At 36.1% G+C, this 24419-nt stretch overlaps 1 protein-coding gene across 4 annotated transcripts in view; it reads left to right on the plus strand.

The window, feature by feature from the left end:
• The window catches only part of mfsd14bb (major facilitator superfamily domain containing 14Bb), a 38565-nt gene extending 18055 nt beyond the window's left edge, over positions 1–20510 (plus strand). For all 4 annotated transcript variants that reach the window (XM_041250367.1, XM_041250378.1, XM_041250388.1 and 1 more), the window contains 7 exons: positions 10458–10676; positions 10941–11054; positions 11513–11584; positions 12032–12144; positions 14966–15063; positions 15798–15958; positions 19451–20510. In XM_041250367.1, coding sequence (XP_041106301.1) covers positions 10458–10676; positions 10941–11054; positions 11513–11584; positions 12032–12144; positions 14966–15063; positions 15798–15958; positions 19451–19666 — 993 coding nt within the window. In that variant the 3' untranslated portion in view covers positions 19667–20510. The remainder of the gene's footprint in view (positions 1–10457; positions 10677–10940; positions 11055–11512; positions 11585–12031; positions 12145–14965; positions 15064–15797; positions 15959–19450) is intronic.
• The last annotated feature ends 3909 nt before the right edge of the window (positions 20511–24419 follow it).

Raw genomic sequence — 24419 nt, forward strand, 5'->3', positions numbered from 1 at the left:
TTACACCTGCCAAGAGATCTAAATTCATCATCTGCTGTAGCACCTGACCAGTTTGCCATGCCAGTTATTATAACACAGATCTAAAAGAACAAATAAAATAAATGCATGAATAAATATAAAACAATAGCGTCGCCCCCTACTTCCTAATAATTTAACAAATGTGTTTACATAGTTACTATACAGTAGATTCTGAAGTACAGCAGCAGTTTGCATATTTATTAGAACACCCCATTGCTTATGTTTTGGTGTGTTATCGAACTAGGCAAATTAGTGTGTGACTAATTTAATTGATGACATTAATAGGCCACTCATACAATTCATTTAAAATAGTAAGAGAAAAAGAGCACATAGCCACAACTTTTAAGGTGCCTAATTAAAGCACAGTGGTCACTCGCACGTGCCTATTGTTTCTATACCACTGATTACGGATCGAAATTTGAAATTCTTACACCCAGAGGTTTTCATGCAGATAGGTATTGTATATATAAAGGATGTAAATGGTAAATCGTGAGGTGGTATAATACATTTGCACACTACTTTATAAAGAAAGAAAATGCATATAAATAAAAACCATCATCCCCTACTTTCTACATTATTATTCCATTATACGTATAAATCATGCAATTTACAGTCTTTCTGCGTTTTACATGTATGTCTGTATAATACATTTTATCTATTGTACTGTCACACTAACAATGAAAAAAGAAACCCAGTATGGATTCAGATACTGTTATTTGCAGTATGTATGTGTACATACATATATACATGAGAAAGTTTGTCAACCCCTTAGGATCTTTACATATTTAAAACCTAAAATGTTAAAAGATCTTAATCTATGTCCTAATAATACATAAAGATAACCTGATTAAATAAATGACACAAAAACATGATACACTTTTCAATATCCATGTGTGAGTATGTGAACCTTTAGATTCAGTAACTGGTGGCACCCCCTTGAGCAGCAATGACTTCGACTAAGAGTTTCCTGTAACTGTTGGTCAGTCTCTCACATCGGTTTTAAGGAACTGCTGTAACTGTGACGTTTGAGGGTTTCCTTGCATGGACAGCTTGCTTCAGATACTGCCACAACATTTCAATGGGGTTTAGGTCCGGACTTTAACTAGGCCATTCTAATACGTGGAATTTCTTCTGCAGCCATTCTTTTGTAGATCTGCTTGTATGTTTAGGATCATTGTCTTGCTGCATGACACACTTTCGGTTCAGCTTCAGCTCATGGACGGATGGTCTGATATTCTCCTCTAGAATCTTCTGATACATTGCAGAATTCATGGTTGTGTCAATGATGGCAAGCCATCCAGGTCCTGAGGCAGCAAAGTAGCCCCAAACCATCACACTCCCACCACCATGCTTGACGGTTGGGATGAGGTTCTTCTGTTCGAACACAGTGTTTGGTTTTCGCCAAACATAATGTTTCTCATTGAGGCCAAAAAGCTCTACCTTTGACTCTGTTCAGAGAATATTATTCCAGAAGATCATCTTCAGAAGGGCAACAATGTTCTTTTTAGGGAGCAGTGGTTACCTCCTGGTTATCCTTCCATGAACACCATACTTGTTCAGTCTTTTTCTAGAATCAACGGGTATGAATACTTTTGAATTAACATTTTTAGAGTTTTGCAAAAAAAAAAAAAAAATGCTGAAAAATAATTGTAGACCTCTATTTCTTTCAACTTTTAACTTTTTTCCTCATCCACAAAAGCAATTTTTGCTATAAGATTTTTCCTAAAATTCTTTGTTTGAGAAGTTTCTAGAAATTATAGATTCACTGGGGTATGTAAACTTTTGATTACAACTGTATTTGTTTATCCTTTCTTTTTCTTTCTCTCGAATATAGAATAAACAGATATGTAGCGCATAAATACAGTACTTTAGAGCATACATGGATGTTTATACATGCATGTACTTCGAAATGATTTTCTAAAATTTAGAATATCAGAATTTACAGTATTTGAGACTCTCTCTGGAAACACTTGTATTCGGTTTCTATTAATAATCCAAAATAGTCTACAGTGTAAATGTTTATTGTTACCATTTACTTCCCACCTCTGCATAAATGTGTGGCATTTAACAATTTTACAATATCAAAAATATTAACCTCAGATAACACTGTAATAAATAACAAAGAAGAATTTTCTTTTTATTACACAACATACAAATGATCCAAAGGGACTTGGTATAACTTTCTGTTGCGGTGCACTTTCTGTACTCTTGTGTTTTCTTCCTTTACTTTTTTCTTTTGTTTGCAAGTATGAAATTATATATATTACACACACACACACAGTGCCTTGCAAAAGTATTCAGACTCCTGACCAATTCTCTCATATTACTGAATTACAAATGGTACATTGAAATTTCGTTCTGTTTGATATTTTATTTTTAAACACTGAAACTCGAATCAATTATTGTAAGGTGGCATTGGTTTTATATTGGGAAATATTTTTAAGAAAAATAAAAAAACTGAAATATCCTGCTTGCATAAGTATTCAACCCCTGTGCTGTGGAAGCTCCCAGTTTGTTCCGTTTAAAGAAATTGCCCTAACGAGGACACAATTACCTTACCATTGGCCTCCACCTCTGAACCATTAAAGTTGCTGTCACATTTTCTGGAAAAAACCCCCACTGTTGAAGGATCATTGGTAAGGCTGTGAATCTGAAGGAAAATGAAGACCAAAGAGCATTCTACGGAAGTTAGAGATAAAATAACACAAATGCATAGATTAGGGAAAGGGTACAAAATAATATCCAAGTGTTTGGATATCCCAGTGAGCACAGTTGGATCAATAATCAGGAAGTGGAAGCTACATCACAACACCCAGGCACTGATAAGAAAAGGCCGTCCCTCAAAACTCAGCGCTCAAACAAGAAGACTTGTGAGAAGCCACAGAGAGGCCAACAGTCACTTTGAAGGAGCTACAGAGTTCAGTGGCTGGGAGTGGAGTAATGGTGCACCAGTCAACCATATCAAGAGCGCTGCATAACACTGGCCTGTATGGGAGGGTGGCAAGAAAGAAGCTGTTACTCAAAAATTATCATCTGAATTCCTGTCTGGAGTTTGCCAGAAAGCATGAGAGTGACCCAGCTGCGATGTGGGAAAAGGTTTTATGGTAGATGAGACCAAGATAGAGCTTTTTGGCCAAAACTGAAAGCGCTATATGTGGCGCAAACCTAACACTGCCCATGCCTCAAGACCCACCATCCCTACAGTGAAGTATGGTGGTGGCAGCATCATGCTGTGGGGATACTTCTCATCAGCAGGGACTGGGCATCTTGTTACAATTGAAGGAAGCATGGATGGAGCAGAATACAGGAAAATACTGCAAGAGAATCTGCTTCAGTTCGCTAAAAAACTGAAGCTTGGGAGGAAATTCACCATTCAACAGGACATTGATCCCAAGCACAAGGCCAAAGCAACATTGGAGTGGCGCAAGAACAAAAAGGTGAATGTCCTATAGTGGCCCAGTCAAAGTCCTGATCTCAATCCCATTGAGAATCTGTGGTACTATTTGAAAATTACGGTCCACAAGCGTCGTCCAACCAATCTGAACAACGTGGAGCAAATCTGCCAAGAAGAGTGGGCCAAAATCACTCCGACACTGTGTGCAAAGCTGGTACATACTTTACCCCAAAAGACTTAAAGCAGTTATAGCAGTGAAAGGTGGCTCTAATGTGTGGGGGTTGAATACTTATGCAAGCAAGATATTTCAGTTTTTTATTTTTCTTAAAAATATTTCCCAACATAAAACCAATGTCACCTTACAATAATTGATTTTGAGTTGAAGTGTTTTAAAATAAAATATCAAACAGAACGAAATTTCAGTGTACCATTTGTAATTTGGTAATATGAGAGAATTGGTCAGTGGTCTGAATACTTTTGCAAGGCAACTGTGTGTGTGTATATATATGTGTATATATATATATATATATATATATATATATATATATATATATATATATATATATATATATATATATATATATATATATATATATAACACACACACACACAGTACTGTGCAAAAGTTTTAGGCAGGTGTGAAAAAATGCTGTAAAGTAAGAATACTTTCAAAAATAGACATGTTAATAGATTATATTTATCAATTAACTGAATGCATAGTGAGTGAACAAAGAAAAATCTAAATCAAATCCATATTTGGCGTGACCACCCTTTGCCTTCAAAACAGCATCAATTCTTCTAAGTACACTTGCTCAAAGTCTGGGATTTTGTAGGCATATAGTCAGGTGTATGATTAAACAGTTATACGAAACAGGTGCTAATGATCATCAATTCAATATGTAGGTTGAAACACAATCATTAACTGAAACAGAAACAGCTGTGTAGGAGGAATACAACTGGGTGAGGAACAGCCAAACTCAGCTAACAAGGTGAGGTTGCTGAAGACAGTTTACTGTCAAAAGTCATACACCCTAGCAAGACTGAGCACAGCAACAAGACACAAGGTAGTTATACTGCATCAGAAAGGTCTCTCCCAGGCAGAAATTTCAAGGCAGACAGGGGTTTTCAGATGTGCTGTCCAAGCTCTTTTGAAGAAGCACGAAGAATCGGGCAATGTTGAGGACCGTAGACGCAGTGATAGGCCAAGGAAACTTACTGCAGCAGATGAAAGACACATCATGCTTACTTCCCTTCGCAATCAGAAGATGTCCAGCAATGCCATCAGCTCAGAATTGGCAGAAAACAGTGAAGCATGGTGGAGGTTCCTTGCAAGTTTGGGGCTGCATTTCTGCAAACGGAGTTGGGGATTTGGTCAGAATTAATGGTCTCCTCAATGCTGAGAAGTACAGGCAGACATTTATCCATCATGCAATAACATCAGTGGGGCATCTGATTGGCCCCAAATTTATTCTGCAGCATTACAACGACCCCAAACATACAGCGAAAGTCATTAAGAACTATCTTCAGCGTAAAGAAGAACAAGGAGTCCTGGAAGTGATGGTATTGCCCCCACAGAGCCCTGATCTCAACATCATCGAGTCTGTCTGGGATTACATGAAGAGAGAGAAGCAACTGAGGCTGCGTAAATCCACAGAAGAACTGTGGTTAGTTCTCCAAGATGTTTGGGTCAACCTACCTGCCGAGTTCCTTCAAAAACTGTGTGCAAGTGTACCTAGAAGAATTGATGCTGTTTTGAAGCAAAGGGTGGTCACACCAAATATTGATTTGATGTAGATTTTTCTTCTGTCCACTCTCTTTGCATTTAGTTAATTGATAAATATAAACTACTAACATGTCTATTTTTGAAAGCATTCTTACTTTACAGCATTTTTTCACACCTGCCTAAAACTTGTGCACAGTACTGTGTGTGTGTATAATGTGTATGTATATATATATATATATATATATATATATATATATATATATATATATATATATATATATATAATATATAACCATTTCAAACATCGAAAACAAATGTAACCAGCCACTATCGCTGTTACAAAAATGTAGCTGTGCCTATTAAACAAAAAAAAAAAAAGGTAAAAGTGAGTATTGTCAGGGGTGTGCAATTCATTCGCCTGATGCCTGGAACTATAAAATTTACCGCAACAATTTGCCCGTTGGTACTTTTATTATTAATACAACTTTTAAAATGACGGTATAGTTGCCTTTTATATAGCTGTAGTTCTTTAAATATGTACTGTGCAAATGTAAATGGACAGTCAATAATAAGTACTATTTGGCAAATTACGACTGTAAATATAATATACAGTAATAGTGTAAATATGAACCATAAACACATAATTGCATCACTTTTTGAAATAACTCTATCTAAATAGCTTGACAGTTACATGTGATGTCTACACAGTAAATAAATATGTAAGGAAAAAGCTTTATATATTATATTCATAGTGTCATCGTACTTTTCTCTTTTCGTGCTTAAGCGAAACGGGAGCAAGAACAAATAAAAACAAAGGCTGAGGGAATCCAAGGTGAAATACACAGCACTCAAAACAGAATGTTCAATGACACTGCGAATGTAAGGGAAATGTGAAAACACAAAAAAAAAAAAAAAAAAAAAAAAAAAAAAACTTATATATATGGTCGTCTTGTTATTGCCAGCTTCGGTGTGACTGATAAAAGAATCCAACATTCGAAGTAAAATTTGTCTGCGCCACAAATAGTAGTAGGCTAATGAAAGTCACTCAAAATATAGTAATGCAATTCATCCAAAACAAGTTGCACTGCAGCGCTGGCTGTTAACTTTTTTCTCTCCCTCGCTGCTTCCCTACTTGTCATAAAACATTGCAACATTTCTTTCACCACCTCTTTTAAGCCAATCAGGATACACATCACATTTTATCTGCATTTTTAATATCGGCATGATAAAAGAAACTGGGTAGAAGTGGAGCCTCAACTGTGTTAACCATGTCTCAATTTTAAATAAAAAAAAGAGCAGAAAACATGCAAGGATAAAGGGGAAAAAGAGCAGCAGCCAGCTGTCAGCCACAAACAACAAAAAATATGATGAAAATAAGAGTGTTTTAACCTCACTGGAAGGACTTTTGGCCACAGTTAGATCTTAAGGGAAGCCAGTCTGAAGAAGGAGAACCAGTCTCCAAAGTGCATTGTGAGGTTTGCCTGAAATATTCTACAATGTGTGATCAGTTTTGTATTGATCCAATTAAAGCACATGAAACCAGCAAAGCTCACAGGGCATGTTTGTCATGGTACAATCAGGAGATTAAAAAATCTAATTGTGCTGCTGTGGTCACAGTAAGTTCTTCCAGTTCCACAGCTCAACTTGTGGGGTAGCCCCTTATTACACAGGCAATGCACAAATTAAAAAAGGTGGGGGAAAAGTGTTAAGTGATTAAGTGTTATTTAACAATTCATACTTAATTGTGTGGATGTAGGAGACAATTACACCAACAGAAAGAAAGTCTTTGAATTAGGTGTGAGGCAGAAGTCCTTAGACATGACACTAAGGAATTAGTTAGTCGATCAAGGTTCATCTCTTAGCTGATGGGAGTACAGAAAATGCCATACAGGAAACTGCTGGTTAAGGTTGTCAGTGCAGGAAAGCCCTATAGAGTATTGGCAGATCTTGTTCCACTGGAGCATGCACATGCATTAGGTGTACTAGATGGTATTGTTAATGGAATCCAGAAGTTGTCTTGGCAGATTGTCTCAGGAAAAACCAGGTCCAACATTAATATCACAGAATTTTGATAGTGCAGCTGTTCCAGTGCTACTAAAAAAAAAAAAAAAAAGTTATCCCGTTTCTACTCCCATTCCACTGTGTAGCTTACAAGCTTCAGATGGCAATTCTAGATCGTGAAAACCTTGCCTGTCATTACGCAGTTTGAAGAAACTCTGAAGTGGATTTTTACATTTTACTGGAATAGTCCAAAAAGGATAAGAGATGCAAAAGAAATTGCAACAGCTATAGATGAAAATTTCGCCCACTTCAGCAATATTAAACAGGTATGGTAGATCTCAAGCAAAGCAAGAGCCTTCAATGCGATTTGGTTCAAGTTGGCAGTGGCACTGATGAGTCAGCAGCTAAGGCAAAGAAGTTCCTTGCTGAAGTCACTAGTGTCGGTTTCATTAAAACACTCTACAGTCTGAGATATCCTAGAGCCAGTATCCTGTCTCAGAATTCTTTCATTCTAATGACCTACTGTTGTTACATGTCCAGCCTGCAGTAGAGAAGTGTTCTTAAGGTTAGTAGAACTGAAGAGTGACTCTGGTGTACACATGCAATAGTTTAATAAGATGTACCACCCAGAAGAAAGTAAGTTCGGGGATGATTCAGCTGAGATCCAATTGTCTGGTCACTGACCCCCAGCAGCCAGTTTAACAAGTAATGTTAGACTTATTGATAGCATGGTCAAATACATTGAAAGGTTTTCCAACTTCAACTGCATGCCAGCTCAGGGATTCAGCTTTTTTGACTACAAGTTGTGGCCAGAAAGTAGAGAAGAGCTCAGCTCATATGACAAATTTGATATTCAACAAATCCTAGTCCATTTTGATGCCCTTTTCACTGAGGGGGGGAAGGCTGCAAGTGTGGAGTTTAGTGACATATGGCATATGACATACCAGTTCTACCTACATACTCTACCATGCTGTCAACAAGCCTCTTGAGCTGGTGGAGATGTTTACATTGCATTTGTCAACAGCCGAAGTAGAACATAGTTTTCATCCACAATTGTCATAAAGAGCCCCTTACGGACACTGCTTAATCAGGACATCTTGCAATATTTGATGCTTCTTAAGATTGAGGGGCCTGAATTTGAGGAGTACGACCCAAGCAGAGCTATTGAATACTAGCTAACCTCTGGTGGCACTTGAATCTTTTTAGTTTCTTTAATCTACTTTTTGCCTAGTGTTGTGCACAAAAAACTAGATGTGCTTAGTTATAGCAAGAATATTTGGACTGCTTTTAAGTTTTTTTTGCTTTCAGGCTGGATGAGCGCAGCAATTTTGACGTAGTTTTTAAATTTTCTTTTTTTTTTTGCGCAGCAATTTGTTATTGTTCATTGTTGAATAAAAGCAAAGCCATAAAAGTTAGATTTGATTTTTGTGTGTTTTGTGGGACACTGAGCAGGCAAGTAGATTTTAGAGCATTTTGTCCCTTGAACAAGATTTTTTTCAGAAATTGGCCACCTCTGATTGTGATTTATTATTTATGTTTACCAGAGCATTTATACTTCTAAAAAACACAAAGATTGTGCTTCAGTGATTTTAGTATTCAATTGTACAAGAAGTTGAAAACAGCAAAGTTCATGAGCATTATATAGATGTTTGTTTACTCGTAACAGTAAGTGATAGTTCAGTTATATTTATTGTCTGTTACAGTAGCTGATGTGTTCAGTACAAAAAAAAATACATGTCTAGTCATAGTGGATCTGTAGACATTTAGTTAATAAGAACTGTCTCAAACTCAGCATCATAGGATAGCTAGTATCCTGTGGTTAAGATCTGCTGAAAGAAAAAACCTTACAGATGGGGTTGATTAATTATTGATGCTTCAATTAGAACTGCCTGTATTTGTTTCCATGCTGATGTGAGGTAAGCACACATGAGTTTAATTATGCAGAACACATTTAGCTGTAAAGATTTATTTACCTGAACTGAAATGCAAATTTTGCTGGTACTGTAGTTGAGTAGAAAAATAAAACGATCACTGTTCCAAAACTGGCTATTGCAGTCTACTGTATGCCCTAGTATGGATCATTAATAATAGAGTAAATATCTTAAAAAAAAAAAAAAAAAAAAAAAAAAAAAAAATATATATATATATATATATATATATATATATATATATATATATATATATATATATATATATATATATATATATATATATATATATATATATATATATATATATATATATATATATATATTATATATATATACATATATATATATATATATATATATATAATATATATATATTATATATATATATATGTATATATATAATATATATATATATATATAATACAATATATATATAATATATATATATAATATAGACAACAGATTTAATATGGAGTCCTTGCCATTCTATAAACACATACAATACAAATTATTTACAGGTGTACATCTTATAAGGGCTGACTGGGAACAAAAGATGTGAAAATGTGTGTGTACACTTTCAGACATTGTGTGCAAATGTGATTTTAGGTCTGAAAGGATAGGCTACATAATGACCTTTTAGAGCAGAGGTTTGATTGTAACTTTTCATAATTTACTTGTATTCATTTGTAGAGCTAGTTGATTGGACTGAATTTCTTGTTTTACAAGCCAATCAATATACATTGAATTAAACATTCACATGTTTTTAAAAAATATGTAGTTTACATTGAACAGTTATCATGCTTTTGTAAATACCCATTGTGTATGTTTTTAAGTGAGGATATGTCCTACTCTGTGTTCAGTGCCATAATAATCTTGTGTTTCAGGGGCATGATCTTGTGCAAATGAACTGTAGCTGACCTATTTAACATACTGGCAAAGTAATAAACATAACAAAAATGAGCTTACTCATGTCAGTTGCTCTCGGTTGTTGCTTCCTCAGTTTGCGCTCATTTGGGCATTACACAAAATATTCCTAAACACCATGATGATGCCTTGCTTTTGTTAAGTCTGCAGTTGATGCAGAGAAGTTGATGAGAAAATGGTTTAGCTACAGCATCTATCTGTCAGTCCATCTGTTGGGCTGTATAGAATGCCTTTAGTGTTCATGAAGCACTGCGTACACCACTGTGTCTTTGTCCCAGAAGGCTGTGCTACCACCTGAGAAAAGACTGCTGTCGTGCACTAGTGGCCATGTCTGTATAGCTCATGTAGTTCCTACTGGTATCACGGATGTTTTTAAATGGATCTGAAGGTTAAATTGAACATTGTGGCCTGCTTGCGATAAAGAGCATTTTGTGCTTCGAGTTAATCTTTCTCTTATGTCTTTCAGGTATCTGCCACTTTTGCGGCAAGTTTAGTAACTAGTCCTGCCATTGGCGCTTACCTGTCAGCCAATTATGGAGATAACCTAGTGGTACTTGTGGCCACAATCATCGCATTGTTAGACATTTGCTTCGTCCTCTTGGCGGTACCAGAGTCACTGCCTGAGAAGATGAGGCCAGTCTCATGGGGAGCACCTATCTCGTGGGAACAAGCAGACCCTTTTGCTGTAAGTGCGTTTGGAGGAACTTTTTTGTTGTCTAAGAAGTACATAAATGATATACGATACACGTCTTGGTTGTCTGAAGTATGCAATGACTAAACTGGCTTTGGAAATGGACAATAGGAAATAAGAAACACAAAACTAAACATTTTTTCATGAATTAATAATCGCTCTGCATAGATTCTAGTTAAAAACAGTATAACAAGTCTGTGTGTGTGTGTGTGGTTTTTTGCTCTATTGTTTACAGACTTCTCATTTTTTATTTTCTAGTCTTTGAAGAAAGTTGGGAAGGATTCCACAGTGTTGCTCATCTGCATCACAGTGTTTCTGTCTTATCTGCCAGAGGCAGGCCAGTACTCTAGCTTTTTCCTTTACTTGAGACAGGTAACTTCACAATTGCTAGCATTTCAAGATACATATTTTATATAGATGTTGGTTAGTGTTAGGAAAATGCCTTATTAGTTTGTTGTAACTTTCTTTGTTTCAGTGCAATCTTAATTCTTAAACAGCAGGACAGTAATAATGTAAAGTAAAAAAATTATATTCAACTTTTTAGTAAATGGTTACATTTTGAAGTTTGAGATCTCTTTGTGAACCACCTGTGTTTTTGGATCAGTTTGAATTTAGTAAATACAGTAATAAATTAAAAATAATTCCAAGTAAACATTTGAACCTGTTTTGAACAAGTAGAGCTGTGTTTAAAATAAATGAATAAAAAGTTAGTTTTTTTAACAGCTGAAATATTAATTTCACAGAGTTTTTTTTTTAGGCATTTCAGTAGAAAACTTTGCTTTCCATCAAAAGCATGAAAATTGCTGAGTCAAGTTGTTTATTTTTTGTAGGTCATTGGTTTCTCGTCTGTGACCATAGCAGCCTTTATAGCTGTTGTGGGGATCCTTTCCATTATAGCTCAGGTATGTATAACAATATATGTTCTTTTGGAAATGTGTATACCTAACAGAAGACAGATTTTGTAATGAGTTTCAAATCGTGTGGGCTATATCAAGATACCGTCTTTACAGTTGATAAATACTGTTTTTCAATACGTAGTTTTAGTCTTAAATTGTATTAGTTGAATAGATATATAATTCAGGATTTGCAATTTTAGATGTTTGTGGTGGTTTTTTTTTTTTTTTTTTTTTTTAAAACATTTTGGTGTTATTTTTAACCAACTTCAGTCTCGGCAAAATTCGCGCTTTAGCGGTGAGCTGAGGATACAGATAATTGGGCATACTAAATTGGGGTGAAAACTGGGGAAAAAATTGGCAATGACTAAATTCAAAAGAAAATAATACATAAATAATAATTCTCAAAGGTATTGTAATCTCTGATGTTGTTGTTTCCATGTCTTATTCCTACAGACTGTGTTTCTCAGGGTCCTAATGAGATCAATAGGTAACAAGAACACTGTACTACTTGGACTAGGTTTTCAGATGCTCCAGCTGGCCTGGTATGGGTTTGGATCTGAACCATGGTAAGTAAGTGGCTTTGCATGCTGTGAAGCTTTTCCTTTGTAGCAAATACAAACTTATCCTGTGCATAGGGCTGTAAAAGCAAAAGCAAAATGTTTGGAATACATTTTAAACCAAAGTTTGATCTTTGAAAACATCTGTATGTTTTTATTAACCACTTACAGTGCAGTCCGTTTGTAAGAATCACATCCATCCCAGGTGTTTTGTTTCTTATAAGTGGACCGATATGATTACTGTGGTGCAGAATCAAACTTAGTATGAGAATTGCTTGTTTCCTGGCTGAAGTGTAATGGGTTGACCACTAGATGTCACGAGTTCCGCATGTACAGTGCCTATAGAAAGACTACAACCCCTTGAACTTTTTTCAAATTTTGCTGTCGGTGCCTCAGAGTTTCCTGCATTTAAATGAGGATTTTTTTTTCCAGTTATCTACACACCATAATCCACACTGTTAAGGGGAAAAAAGGTTTTATTGAGAAAAAAATTATATATTACACAAAACTGAAAGATAATAATTGGATAAGTCTCCACCCCCCTGAGTTAATACTTGGTGGAAGCACCTTTGGCGGCAATGACAGCTGTGAGTCTGTTGGGATAGGTCTCTACCAACTTTGCACACCTAGATTTGTCAATATTTGACCGTTCTTTACAAAACTGTTCGAGGTCTGTCAAGTTCCTTGGGGATCGTATGGGAATGGATAGCAATCTCGAAGTCATGCCACAAATTGTCGATTGGATTTAGGTCGGGGCTCTGACTGGGCCACTCAAGGACATTTACCGTTTTGTTCCTTAGCCACTCCAGTGTAGCTTTGGCTGTGTGCTTTAGGTCGTTGTCATGCTGAAAGGTGAACTTCTGTCCCAGTTTCAGCTTTCTTGCAGAGGGCAACAGGTTTTCCTCAAGGACTTCTCTATACTTAATTCCATTCATTTTCCCTTCTATCCTGACAAGTGCCCCAGTCCCTGCCGATGAGAAACATCGCCATAACATGATGCTGCCACCACCATGCGTCACAGTAGGGATGGTGTTCTTTGGGTGCTGCGCTATGTTGGGTTTGCGCCAAACATAACGCTTTGCATTTAGACCAAAAAGTTCCATATTAGTTTCGTCAGACCACAAAACTTTTTGCCACATGGCTACAGAATCTCCTGAGTGTTTTTTTGCATTCTTCAAATGGGATTCATGGTGGGCTTTTTTGAGTAATGGCTTCCTTCTTGCCACCCTACCATACAGGCCAGATTTGTGGAGTCCTTGGGATATTGCTGTCACATACATACTTTGTCCAGTCCTGGCCATAAAAGCCTGTAGCTCTTGCAAAGTTGCCATTGGCATCTTGGTAGCCTCTCATCAGTCTCCTTCTTGTTCGGTCATCCAGTTTGGAGGGACGGCTGATCTAGGCAGGGACTTGGTAGTGCCATACACCTTCCACTTCTTAATAATTGTCTTGACCATGCTCCAAGGGATATGCAAGGCCTTTTGATATATCTTTTTTATACCCATCCCCTTATCTGTGCCTTTCAACAACTTTGTCCCGGAGTTCTTTTGAAAGCGCCTTGGTGCTCATGGTTGAGTCTTTGCTTTGAAATGCACTACCCACTAGAGGGAACCTACAGGAACTTCTGAATTTATCCTGAAATCAAGTGAATCACTACAATTTTTAACACAGGTGGAGGTTACTTGGTGTGTTATTTTGAAGGTGATTGGATACACCTGAGCTAATTTAGGATTGCTATTACAAGGCGGTGGACACTTATCCAACCAAGATATTTCAATTTTTATTTTTTATTATTTTTCTACAAATTTCTAGAATTTTTTTTTTTACTTGGAAGTTGTTGGGTAGGATGTGTAGATAAATGAAAAAAAAATAAAACTATAATGCATTTTAATTTCAGGCTATAAGGCAACAAAAGGTGAACATTTTGAAAGGAGGTGTAGACTTTTTATAGGCACTGTATGCATGCCCACGAAAAATCCACATCATTACATCCATTGCATTACAATTAGCAAAAGTGTGCATCAGCAGTTTAAATACAGTATACAGATGTCACTGGTGCTCAATCACTGAGGACAATACATCAAAACAAGTCCTCATGGGTAAACAGCTTGTTATATGATCATGGTTATGACTCATGTTTACTCAAGACTACAGAATCCTATTTTACTACAGTATACTTGAGACACAATCGTCTCGTGAGGGTGCCTAGTTTATCTGCCCTACTTTGTTACGTGTAATGGCCTTTGAATTAAAATGACTTGCAGTACAGTATTTTACTGTCAGGACTACCACTGCATCAAAATCTTAAGGTTCACACAGCTACTCAGCAGCATTACCATGCAGATCAAGTTTTTTCACCAGCTGATCTGAGTAGTAGGATTTAAATAAAGTAACAGGAGTATTTCATTTTACGTGGTGAGACAATTTGTATACTGCTTATTAACAATGGACACACCTCTTTCAATACAGCCTCAAGTACACACACACACACACACACGTTTCCTGTATCTGAATGTTAGTAATTATATACTGTACATTAATTACAAAAACCCTATAGCGCAATGACCTACTAAAGTAATGTAGTCAGTGTTTCTAGAATCTACATTTGTTTTCTTAGTTTTCTTCCAAAGCCAGGTGGCATATAAAACATACTTCTGTTTTTACAGTGTAGTGTGTTTTTTTTTTGTCACTTTTTTGCATCATGCCCCAGGTTTATATCAGGAGGTGACCCGTTTCCAAGAGTGGTATATATTTTGCTGGTTATTTATCACAATATTAAATGACCCCACCCAATGCATTCTTTCATTAACCCACAGCATCTTTCTTACAGGATGATGTGGGCAGCTGGAGCAATAGCAGCGATGTCTAGTATTACATTCCCTGCAGTAAGTGCACTAGTTTCTCGAAGTGCAGAATCTGATCAGCAGGGTAAGGAAATCAGAAACTGTTGCAGTTAATTTTCCCTTAAATTCAAAATGAATTTGAAACATTTGTACTGTCTAGTGGTGCAGTTCCAATACAGGAGATTAAAAAAAGTTTTATATCCAAAAATTCTGTTAAGAAATACCATAGTCAGGTTAGTGAAGAGTCTGGAACGCAACTGGTCTATGTATAATGACAAATACTAAATGTACAACACACATTGAAGCTCGGTCTTTTAGAAAGTTAAACATAGCATTGTTTCAGTCCATTCTTTATATGTCTGCTTGCAACGTGTTAACAGGATTAGGGCATTTTTTAACTGTTTCTATTAGTACATCTATAGTGCCATACAGTAGTACAAAAAGCCACAATGAAAGTGGAACTCATTGTTAATGTAATCTCCTGAACTATCCATAACTTGGCAATTGAAACAACCACTTAGACTATTTGTTTCAGTGTGGCCTTGTATGGAGCTTATTCTGATTTAGTTTGTAACATGCCATTCTTTTTCCAAAGGTGTTTCTATATAGTGTGGTGGCAAGTCCTTCAGGACAGAGCCCTTGTTCAGCTTTTGCATTTTAAACATGACAGGTTGTGTTTGATAAATGTATAGCAGTGATTTGCAATGGTCATTGCACCATCTAGTGGTAGAAAACATACTTTGCTAGCATTTGACAAAGTGAATAACTGTTCTGGTTTAGTACAGCATGTGGTTAAGTATTTGCTTTATTTCCTTCCAGGTGTTGTCCAAGGAATGATAACAGGAATTAGAGGCTTGTGCAATGGCCTTGGACCAGCCCTCTATGGCTTCATATTCTTTTTGTTTCATGTGGAGCTGAATGAGTTGGACCCAGTCCCGCAGACAGATAAAACTACTGCAATGCAGCATCCAATAATGGAGGTATGTGACACACACATTTCATTTTTGAATCTCTTTGCTCTTAAGTCGCTTTCCAAAGGTATTTGGTATTAATAACAAAGGTATGGAAAAGCAGAGATTGTGTGCGTTCTAGGTCTTGTTTTTTGTGGATGGACCTCCTTGCAGCAGCATCTAAGACACTTTTGGGTTCTCAATACTCTTTCGTGGATGTTTAAGCATGTTAACAAAACAAATCTACCAGGCTGCTGTATTAACTGCACTTCTATGTGGCTGTGAGACCTGGACCCGAGCTCAAGGATTTCAACATGAGGCACGTAAGAAAAATCCTCTGCACTAAATGGCAGGAGAAAATCACCAATACCAAAGTCTTACAGTGAGGTCAAACTATTAGTTTAGAAGCACAATTTATCGAGGCTCAACTTAAATAAACAGGTCAAGTGCTCTCTGGATGACACAAGGCTGCTGAAATTTATCCTTTTATGGAGAGCTAAAGTTGAGTAAATTCTCTGTGGACGGACAGAAGACTCATTAAGGGGGTAATGGCTTGACAGATCGCTATGGCGATGTTAATGACAACGTTTCACAGCTGAAGAGAACAGAAAAGCCCTGTATGTGGATGTGTATGTGCAGCATGCATCAGACTCCTCATCTCCACACACACACACATATATCTTTTTTTTTTTAATTTATCGACACATCCTACCCCACAACTTCCAAGTGAAAAAAATATTCAAGAAATTTGTAGAAAAATAATAAAAAATAAAAAATGAAGTAGCTTGGTTGGATAAGTGTCCACCCCCTTGTATTCGCAATTAGCTCAGGTGTAACCAGTCACCTTCGGGATCACACAGTAAGTTAAATGGCCTCCACCTGTGTTCAATTGTAGTGATTCACATGATTTCAGGATAAATTCAACCGTTCCTATAGGTTTTGTCTGCTGGGTAATGCATTTCAAAGCAAAGACTCAACCATGAGCACCAAGGCGCTTTCAAAAGAACTCCGGGACAAAATTGTTGAAAGGCACAGATCAGTATAAAAAAAATATCAAAGGCCTTGAGCACAGTTAAGACCATTATTAAGAAGTGGAAGGTGTATGGCATGACCAAGACCCTGCCTAGTCTAGGCTGTCCCTCCAAACTAGATGACTGAGCAAGAAGGAGACTGATGAGAGGCTACCAAGATGCCAATGGCAACTTTGCAAGAGCTACAGGCTTTTATGGCCAAGACTGGTCAAAGTGTGAATGTGACAACAATATCCCAAGCACTCCACAAATCTGGCCTGTATGGTAGGGTGGCAAGAAGGAAGCCATTACTCAAGAAAACCCACCTTGAATCCCGTTTTGAGGTACGCAAAAAAACACTCAGGAGATTCTGTAGCCATGTGGCAAAAAGTTTTGTGGTCTGACGAAACTAATATGGAACTTTTTGGTCTAAATGCAAAGCGTTATGTTTGGCGCAAACCCAACATAGCGCATCAGCCAAAGAACACGATCCCTACTGTGAAGCATGGTGGTGGATGTTTCTCATTGGCAGGGATAGAAGGGAAAATGAATGGAGCAAAGTACAGAGAAGTCCTTCAGGAAACCTGCTGCCCTCTGTAAGAAAGCTGAAACTGGGACGGAAGTTCCTTTCAGCATGACAACGACCCAAAGCACACAGCCAAAGCTACGCTGGAGTGGCTAAGGAACAAAAAGGTAGATGTCCTTGAGTGGCCCAGTCAGAGCCCTGACCTAAATCCAATTGACAATTTGTGGCACGACTTGAAGATTGCTGTCCATCAACGCTACCCAAGAACTTGACAGAGCTTGTAGAGAAGAATGGTCAGATATTGCTAAATGTAGCTGTAATTGCTGCCAAAGGGGCTTCCATCAACTCAGGGGGTTGGAGACTTATCCAATTATAATCTTTTCAGTTTTGTATTTTAAATATATAATTTTTTTCTCAATAAAAACTTTTTTAACCCCTTAACAGTGTGGAGCATGGTGTGTAGATAAGTGGAAAAAGTCCTAATTTAAATGCATGAAACTGAGGTTCTGACACAGCAAAACGTGAAAAAAAGTTCAAGGTGTAGACTTTGAGAGAGAGAATATAATAATGTATTTCTTAATAACTTCTGGTTGTTTACAACATTTTCCCAGGAACCTATCCCCTCCCATAGACTTTAATGTTAATGGAATTGTGTTGGCAACTGCACGTTCCTTGTTCACAGTGCTACTGAGCGCACTTGCATGATTTATGTGCATACTTCATGCAGCTCTTATCTGGCAGAATTGGTGGCTTTCAAACTGGCTAAGAAGCAGCACTTAAAACTGAGATGGATTTACAGTGGGAGGTGGTACATTGTAAAAAGCAGACAATGTTGGACAATTTCTTTTAAAATTGTGTTCTTTTAGAGTTGATTGTGAGTACAACACTTTTTTTGTGTTTGCTTTACTCATTGTAAGGGCAATTGTAGCACATCGTTGTGCAGAATTTTTTTAAGCTTACTCTTTTTTTTTTTTTTCTTTTACACACACATGAAGTAAACAGTTCTATGTTTATATAAATACACTTATAAATATATATATATACCATATAAATACACTTGAAAACGGGGGCTTTTTGCTTATTGGCAACTTTCGGTTAATGACAACTTTTTGCTGGGAACAGAGAGGTTGTTAATAAGCGGCATCTACTGTCTACTCTCATATATATATATATATACACACACACACACACACACACACACACACACACACATATATAATATATATATATATATATATATATATATATATATATATATATATATATATATATATATATATATAGTGCTTTCTATTCTATGAGCTCTACTGAGTCTGCAGTACATATTTAATATGAGTCATGCAAGACTAAGTGAGGCAAGACTGGATTGTAAATATGACTTTATATATCTTGTTTAAATATAGCTGATACAACAAATATTAAAAAATTATTAAATAACATAAAATGTTTTTAAAGTTCATGCTGCATAGTTACCATCAGTTTATTTGCCGTAGCATCTTTCTTTTGTAGTATTTTTTAGCAGTTTAGTATATTCAGCAGGTTGTTTTGTGTTTTTTTTGTTTGTTTTGTATTTTTTTTCCCCCCACATCTCCCCTGCACGCCTCACAAGAGAAAATGGTGTTGCTTTGAAAAGGGGCGGGATTGACAGTGATGTGAACCAATCAAATGATAGAGACTATTGCCTGGCAGTGTGAGGATGTTAGGGCAACAGTTCAATCTATTTTTGCTCCTGTGATGAGGTTTAGCCAATCACAGGCCAGAATTTCAACCACTCACATATCCTCAGTAACCCATTACTGCTTTTCCAGTGACTTGCATATTTTCGATGTATATACAATATAAAACACTGGATTAACACAATTCTAGTAATTCATATTATGTTCATATTTATTTTGTAATCTCCATGTACTTTAACTTCAATCTATTCACATTAGCATATAGCACCAATATTTGTTTATATTTAAATGTCTTTATTTGTACTTACAGAGTTCAATTATCCCTGGCCCTCCATTCCTGTTTGGAGCATGTGCTGTTCTTCTTGCTTTCCTAGTTGCCTTATTTATTCCTGAACACAATAGCCTTGATGTTAAGACTTGCAATACCAAGAAACATAGCAACAGTATCGGCAGCACCCAGAGCATGAACCCACTCCCGGGCAGTGATGAGGACATTGAGCCACTGCTGCAGGACAGCAATGTGTGAAGGCAAGTTCAGACTCCTCGAGCTCTGTTACAGGATGGAAGCATCAAGACTAAAGAATCAGGTTTTGGCTAAAGACTGAGAATGTGTTCTGAACTCTTTCTCTAATCAATATGTCTTTCCTGCAAATCTTCAGCAATGTTGATTTGTTTGAAAAAGGTTGTTATGGAAATATTTCTGAAAGTTTAAGTGGGCTGTAAATATTATTTTTGTTGTTATTATTATTATTATTATTATTATTATTATTATTATAATAATAATGTATTGTTATGATTTTTGTTTTTGGGGAAAAAAAACAAAGGCAGGTGGAGTAAGTCGACATGTACCAGTAGCAGTCATTTCAACTATTGACTTAATAGGCTCCCTAATATATCAAATTTTGTAGGGATTGGCAGTTAAGATTTGCACAGCGGAGAAACCATGAGCAACTGCAAAACCTCTTTAAACCAAACTTGTCATTTTTTTCTTTTGTTTTTCTGCTGGAATTTGATACATTTTATAATGCATATTGAGGGTAATGTAAGCATGAACTTTTCTAAACTCCCTCATATTGTGATTTACAAAACGCTGCCACTGTTCTAGGGTTATTGATGGAAACCAGCATATGTGTGTCTTTAAACATCCAACTCTAGCCTTATAACAAGTCTTGAATACATTATATTTTAATTTGGTATGTACGCAAGGCTACATATCAGCAATGTATTCTGCAGCTAGAGAGCACTTTAAAACCCAGCTTATCATATTTGTTTTCTGATGTATCGCATCCTGTTTCTTTCTACACCTTGTCCTGCTTGCTGTGGAGTGAAGAACATTCTTTGTTTACGATGATGGTACAGATGTTTACATCCACACGTAAAACACTGTGCATTATTATCTACCATCTTATCAATCAATATTTCTATTTAATATTCTACAGTGATGACTGAAACTTAATTTGTTTCTGATTTCTTTGCAATTTGTCTCTTTTATAATGAACGAAAGTAAAGATTCATTTGACCTTTAAATATTATATATATATATATATATATATATATATATATATATATATATATATATATATATATATATATATAATATATATATATATAGTTTATGTAGACAGCATTTCAAATACATCTGTAAGAAACTTAACTTCTTGCAGAAACATGACTGTTGAAATGTGCAAATGGGATGTTGTGTGTGTGTTTTGTAGCGCTTAAATACTAACAAACCATTTTCTTTTCTTTTTTGTAAATGGTAATGTTCTGATCTTTTTGGAAGAGTTTTATATTGAGATGTTTTACACATGCTCAGTCTAGATCACAACTTTTTGTATATTTTACTGTACTTCTGGTGTTTTTTCTGATGATAGGCTTTCCTGCAGAATAAATGCTGTCAAGTTTCAAAAATAAACTTGCATTATTGTTATTGTTATTATTATTACTATTATTATTATTATTGTTATTATTTTAAACCATATGCATGCACAATATCTTAATATGTATAACCCCAATGTCTGGCTTACTATTTTTTTTTTTTCAGTTTTCAATGACTTGTTTTTGAGTACTTTACAAATTATTATACAAACTCCGGCCAGCCCCAATTTTCAATGTCTCCACAATAAAACAATTTGTGTTAAATATGTGCTGAGAGAAAAAAACAAAAAAAAAAAAAAAAAACTTGCAGAACAAGAATATAGCTCTGCATTTGCAATAGTGATGACTAGTTAAATAGCAGGTCCTTTTTTCACTCTGTTCCAGAATGGGTTTTGGTGGGCAGGGTAAATTACACTTTACTGTATTTTCTAATGTCCCTGTACAATCCAGTGGTTTACCAACTCCCTTTTTGTAGTCATTTGAAAATGAAATGTGTTGGTTTAGTGACACTTATTTTTCCCAGATGTTTTTATTGTTAGACAAACCTCTGTAAAGCACTGCTACTTGTTTTAGGCTTTTTAGTCTATTCTTGCATTGCTCGCCAACAGTAGTCTCCCTTGAGTGTAATTAGTGTAGTATGGCTGTTGGTGAATTTTTTTTTTTTTTTTCCTGAGCTACACCTGGGAGCCGTAGCATTCAATTGCACCCCCCCAAATAATTAGTTGAAATTTACCAGAATTGTCAAACACTTAATTGGGTATACAGGTACTAAATGCCAACAGGAACCACTGCAGGAATAATTGTGCATGATTGCACACTGCTTTATGGAGGAGTGATGTCTCTGGTATGTTCTTAATAGAAGAAGAAAAAAAAAATCAAAGGCAAATTTAAGTCCCATACTCTTTTACTTAATAGGCTTTCAGTTTAAAAGAGCTGTGACCAACAAAGCTTGAACATTGTTTATACAGTATATAAACACACCTTGGTGTTGGAGGTAATTTTTATGTCACTTTTTAACACTATAATATAGCACAAGAGCAGAGGTTTCCAGTCCCCAAAGAATGGCATCAACCACTCTCCCAAAAGCATCCTAGTTGCTGATTTAACTCCATTCTGGAGATTAAATATTTGCGATTACTGGACCATTTTGCTTGAAATAAAAGCTTAAAATTAAAAATGTAATATTGATCCATATGTAACGCACCAGTACATGAAATAAGTAAATTAGCATTTGTGGTTCAAAGCTAGAAACCACTGCATTAGAGATTTAGTTTTAATGTGGTTGTTGTGAAGACTTTGGATACTTTGTATCATTTTGCTACAACTTAATTTCTTACCTGTAATGTCTGTATTTTATAGCATGTGATCTGTATTATTCAGTATTGTTTTTTTTTTGCTTGGGTAATTTTCCAAGTTTATGGACTATTTTAAAAGGACTCTTCATTGCTGATTGTGGGGAAGCATATTCACACTGCACTTAGATGCAATGCTTTACCTGTACAGGCTTTAGTGCACAATGAAACACTAACAAGCGTCTCCACAATCTGCCCTGAGGAATGTTTTAGAAGCAATTTTTGCTGAAATAGAAAATATTGATCTCACCAGTAACAACAATAGAGAATCATCCAGAATATCCATAATGGGTTCTTAAACAGATAAGACATGAAATGCAGATGGTATCAAGTATTTATTTAATCATTGTTCATAGACGGCAGTGATTATGCATTTGACTTGGTCATTTAGAACATGGTCTAATTATCACTGGTTGCTGGATACAATTAACATTTTTATATACACATGTATGTGACCTTTTAGAGGAGAAAATAATGTGTTATCTGTTATATTCTGTTTTTGTCACAGATTGTATTGGATTGTAATGTACTGTATATTGTGTGAAAAGTATTACAAACCTAGTTTATTACATTTCCAAGATAGATTTTTGGAACATGTTAAAATTTGGAAACACATTATTTAGAAAAATATATTTTTAAAACTTAATTCATCAATTTACTTTTGTATAGAGGCGGTATACTCGGTGTATAAGCATGTTGTAAATTTGTTGGAAGCCAAATGCTCCAGGAATTGTAAACTTGGTTGCTTTTCTGGAAGGAGAATCTGCCCATAACCAATACATCATCAGCAAGCGCATAAAAGCTCTGTGCATTATACTTGTCGCTTCTTTTTGTTTCGGCCTCCATCATCCCCAGCCCACCACCTCACAGCATGCCTCGTCCCGGGCGGGGGTGGCTAGTAGCCACGTCTAATCTGCGACACTGGTATGCATGTATCTGTTTGTGTATTTCCAGCCGGCCTCACGCAGGTAGCCGTCGGGCACCCACGGACGAGACCTCTGGCCAAATTTATATTTCACTCTGGCCCTGAGCACCCTCCACAGTCATAAATCATCTGCAATTGAAATCGCTGTCATCATCATTCATTCACTGCCATTCATTTAAGCGGATTCTCTGTGCTGAATATTTATTCTTACAAGCAGCATCTATGCAAAAACCCTCATTTAATCCCAACCCATCACATTACAAAATTGCAATTCAGTCCCCCAGCCAGACCCTTGCAGTATTATTCTCTCTGAGCATTTGGCAGAGGGTGCCGCTTGGGTTGTATGCAACCAACACACACAGGTATACATTGGTATACATTGGCATACAATTTGTATTATGTGGATCCACAATGGGCTAACTGTGTGTGTGGTTATTTATTCTGCAGAGTAGAGTAGTAGATCAACTTATTTGCACTACACAGCATTTTTTTGAATCCAGATTCAAATGTGCCTAAAGTGTAGCCATGTAAATATTCGTTCAAAATTACATTGAGCAGTTCCGACTACATTGCAGTGTGTGTTTTAAGTAGCTTCAAATTATGCTTTATTGTATTTGTCTTGCTCTGTTAAACCTTCAAAAATGCAATAAAAACATTTTTTTTTTTTTAGCATGGTGTTCTTACTATAACCAACATTAACATTCCTATGGCATTGTTATGGAATAGCCACTAGATGAAAGTATTATATTTATTTGTATTTAATGTATTAAGTAAATAGTTTTTGTTGTGAACCTTTTATTAGCATACTTAAGGTGTTTTACAGATAACTTGCAAACCACTTTAAGAGCAGGAGGGATGTAACTTCAGGAAGGTTTGGATGCAGCAGTAGCAACAGTAATTTGATATACTGTATATTGTTGTTTTTTTTTTTTTTTCTTGGCAAACGCCCTTAGCCAAGGCGACTTACAATTGTTACAAAATATCACAGTACAAAGTATCAGATTACAAAATATCACATTGTAAAGTCACATTTCAGATAAGAGCTCAATAAAAAAGTTCAATAAAATCAGTAGTAAAAAATAGAGAATACCGTAAATAATTACATGTAAGAGTGCTTTCGCCTA

The sequence above is a fragment of the Polyodon spathula genome, chromosome 1 (genome assembly GCF_017654505.1).
Source record: "Polyodon spathula isolate WHYD16114869_AA chromosome 1, ASM1765450v1, whole genome shotgun sequence".
Lineage (NCBI taxonomy): Eukaryota > Metazoa > Chordata > Actinopteri > Acipenseriformes > Polyodontidae > Polyodon > Polyodon spathula.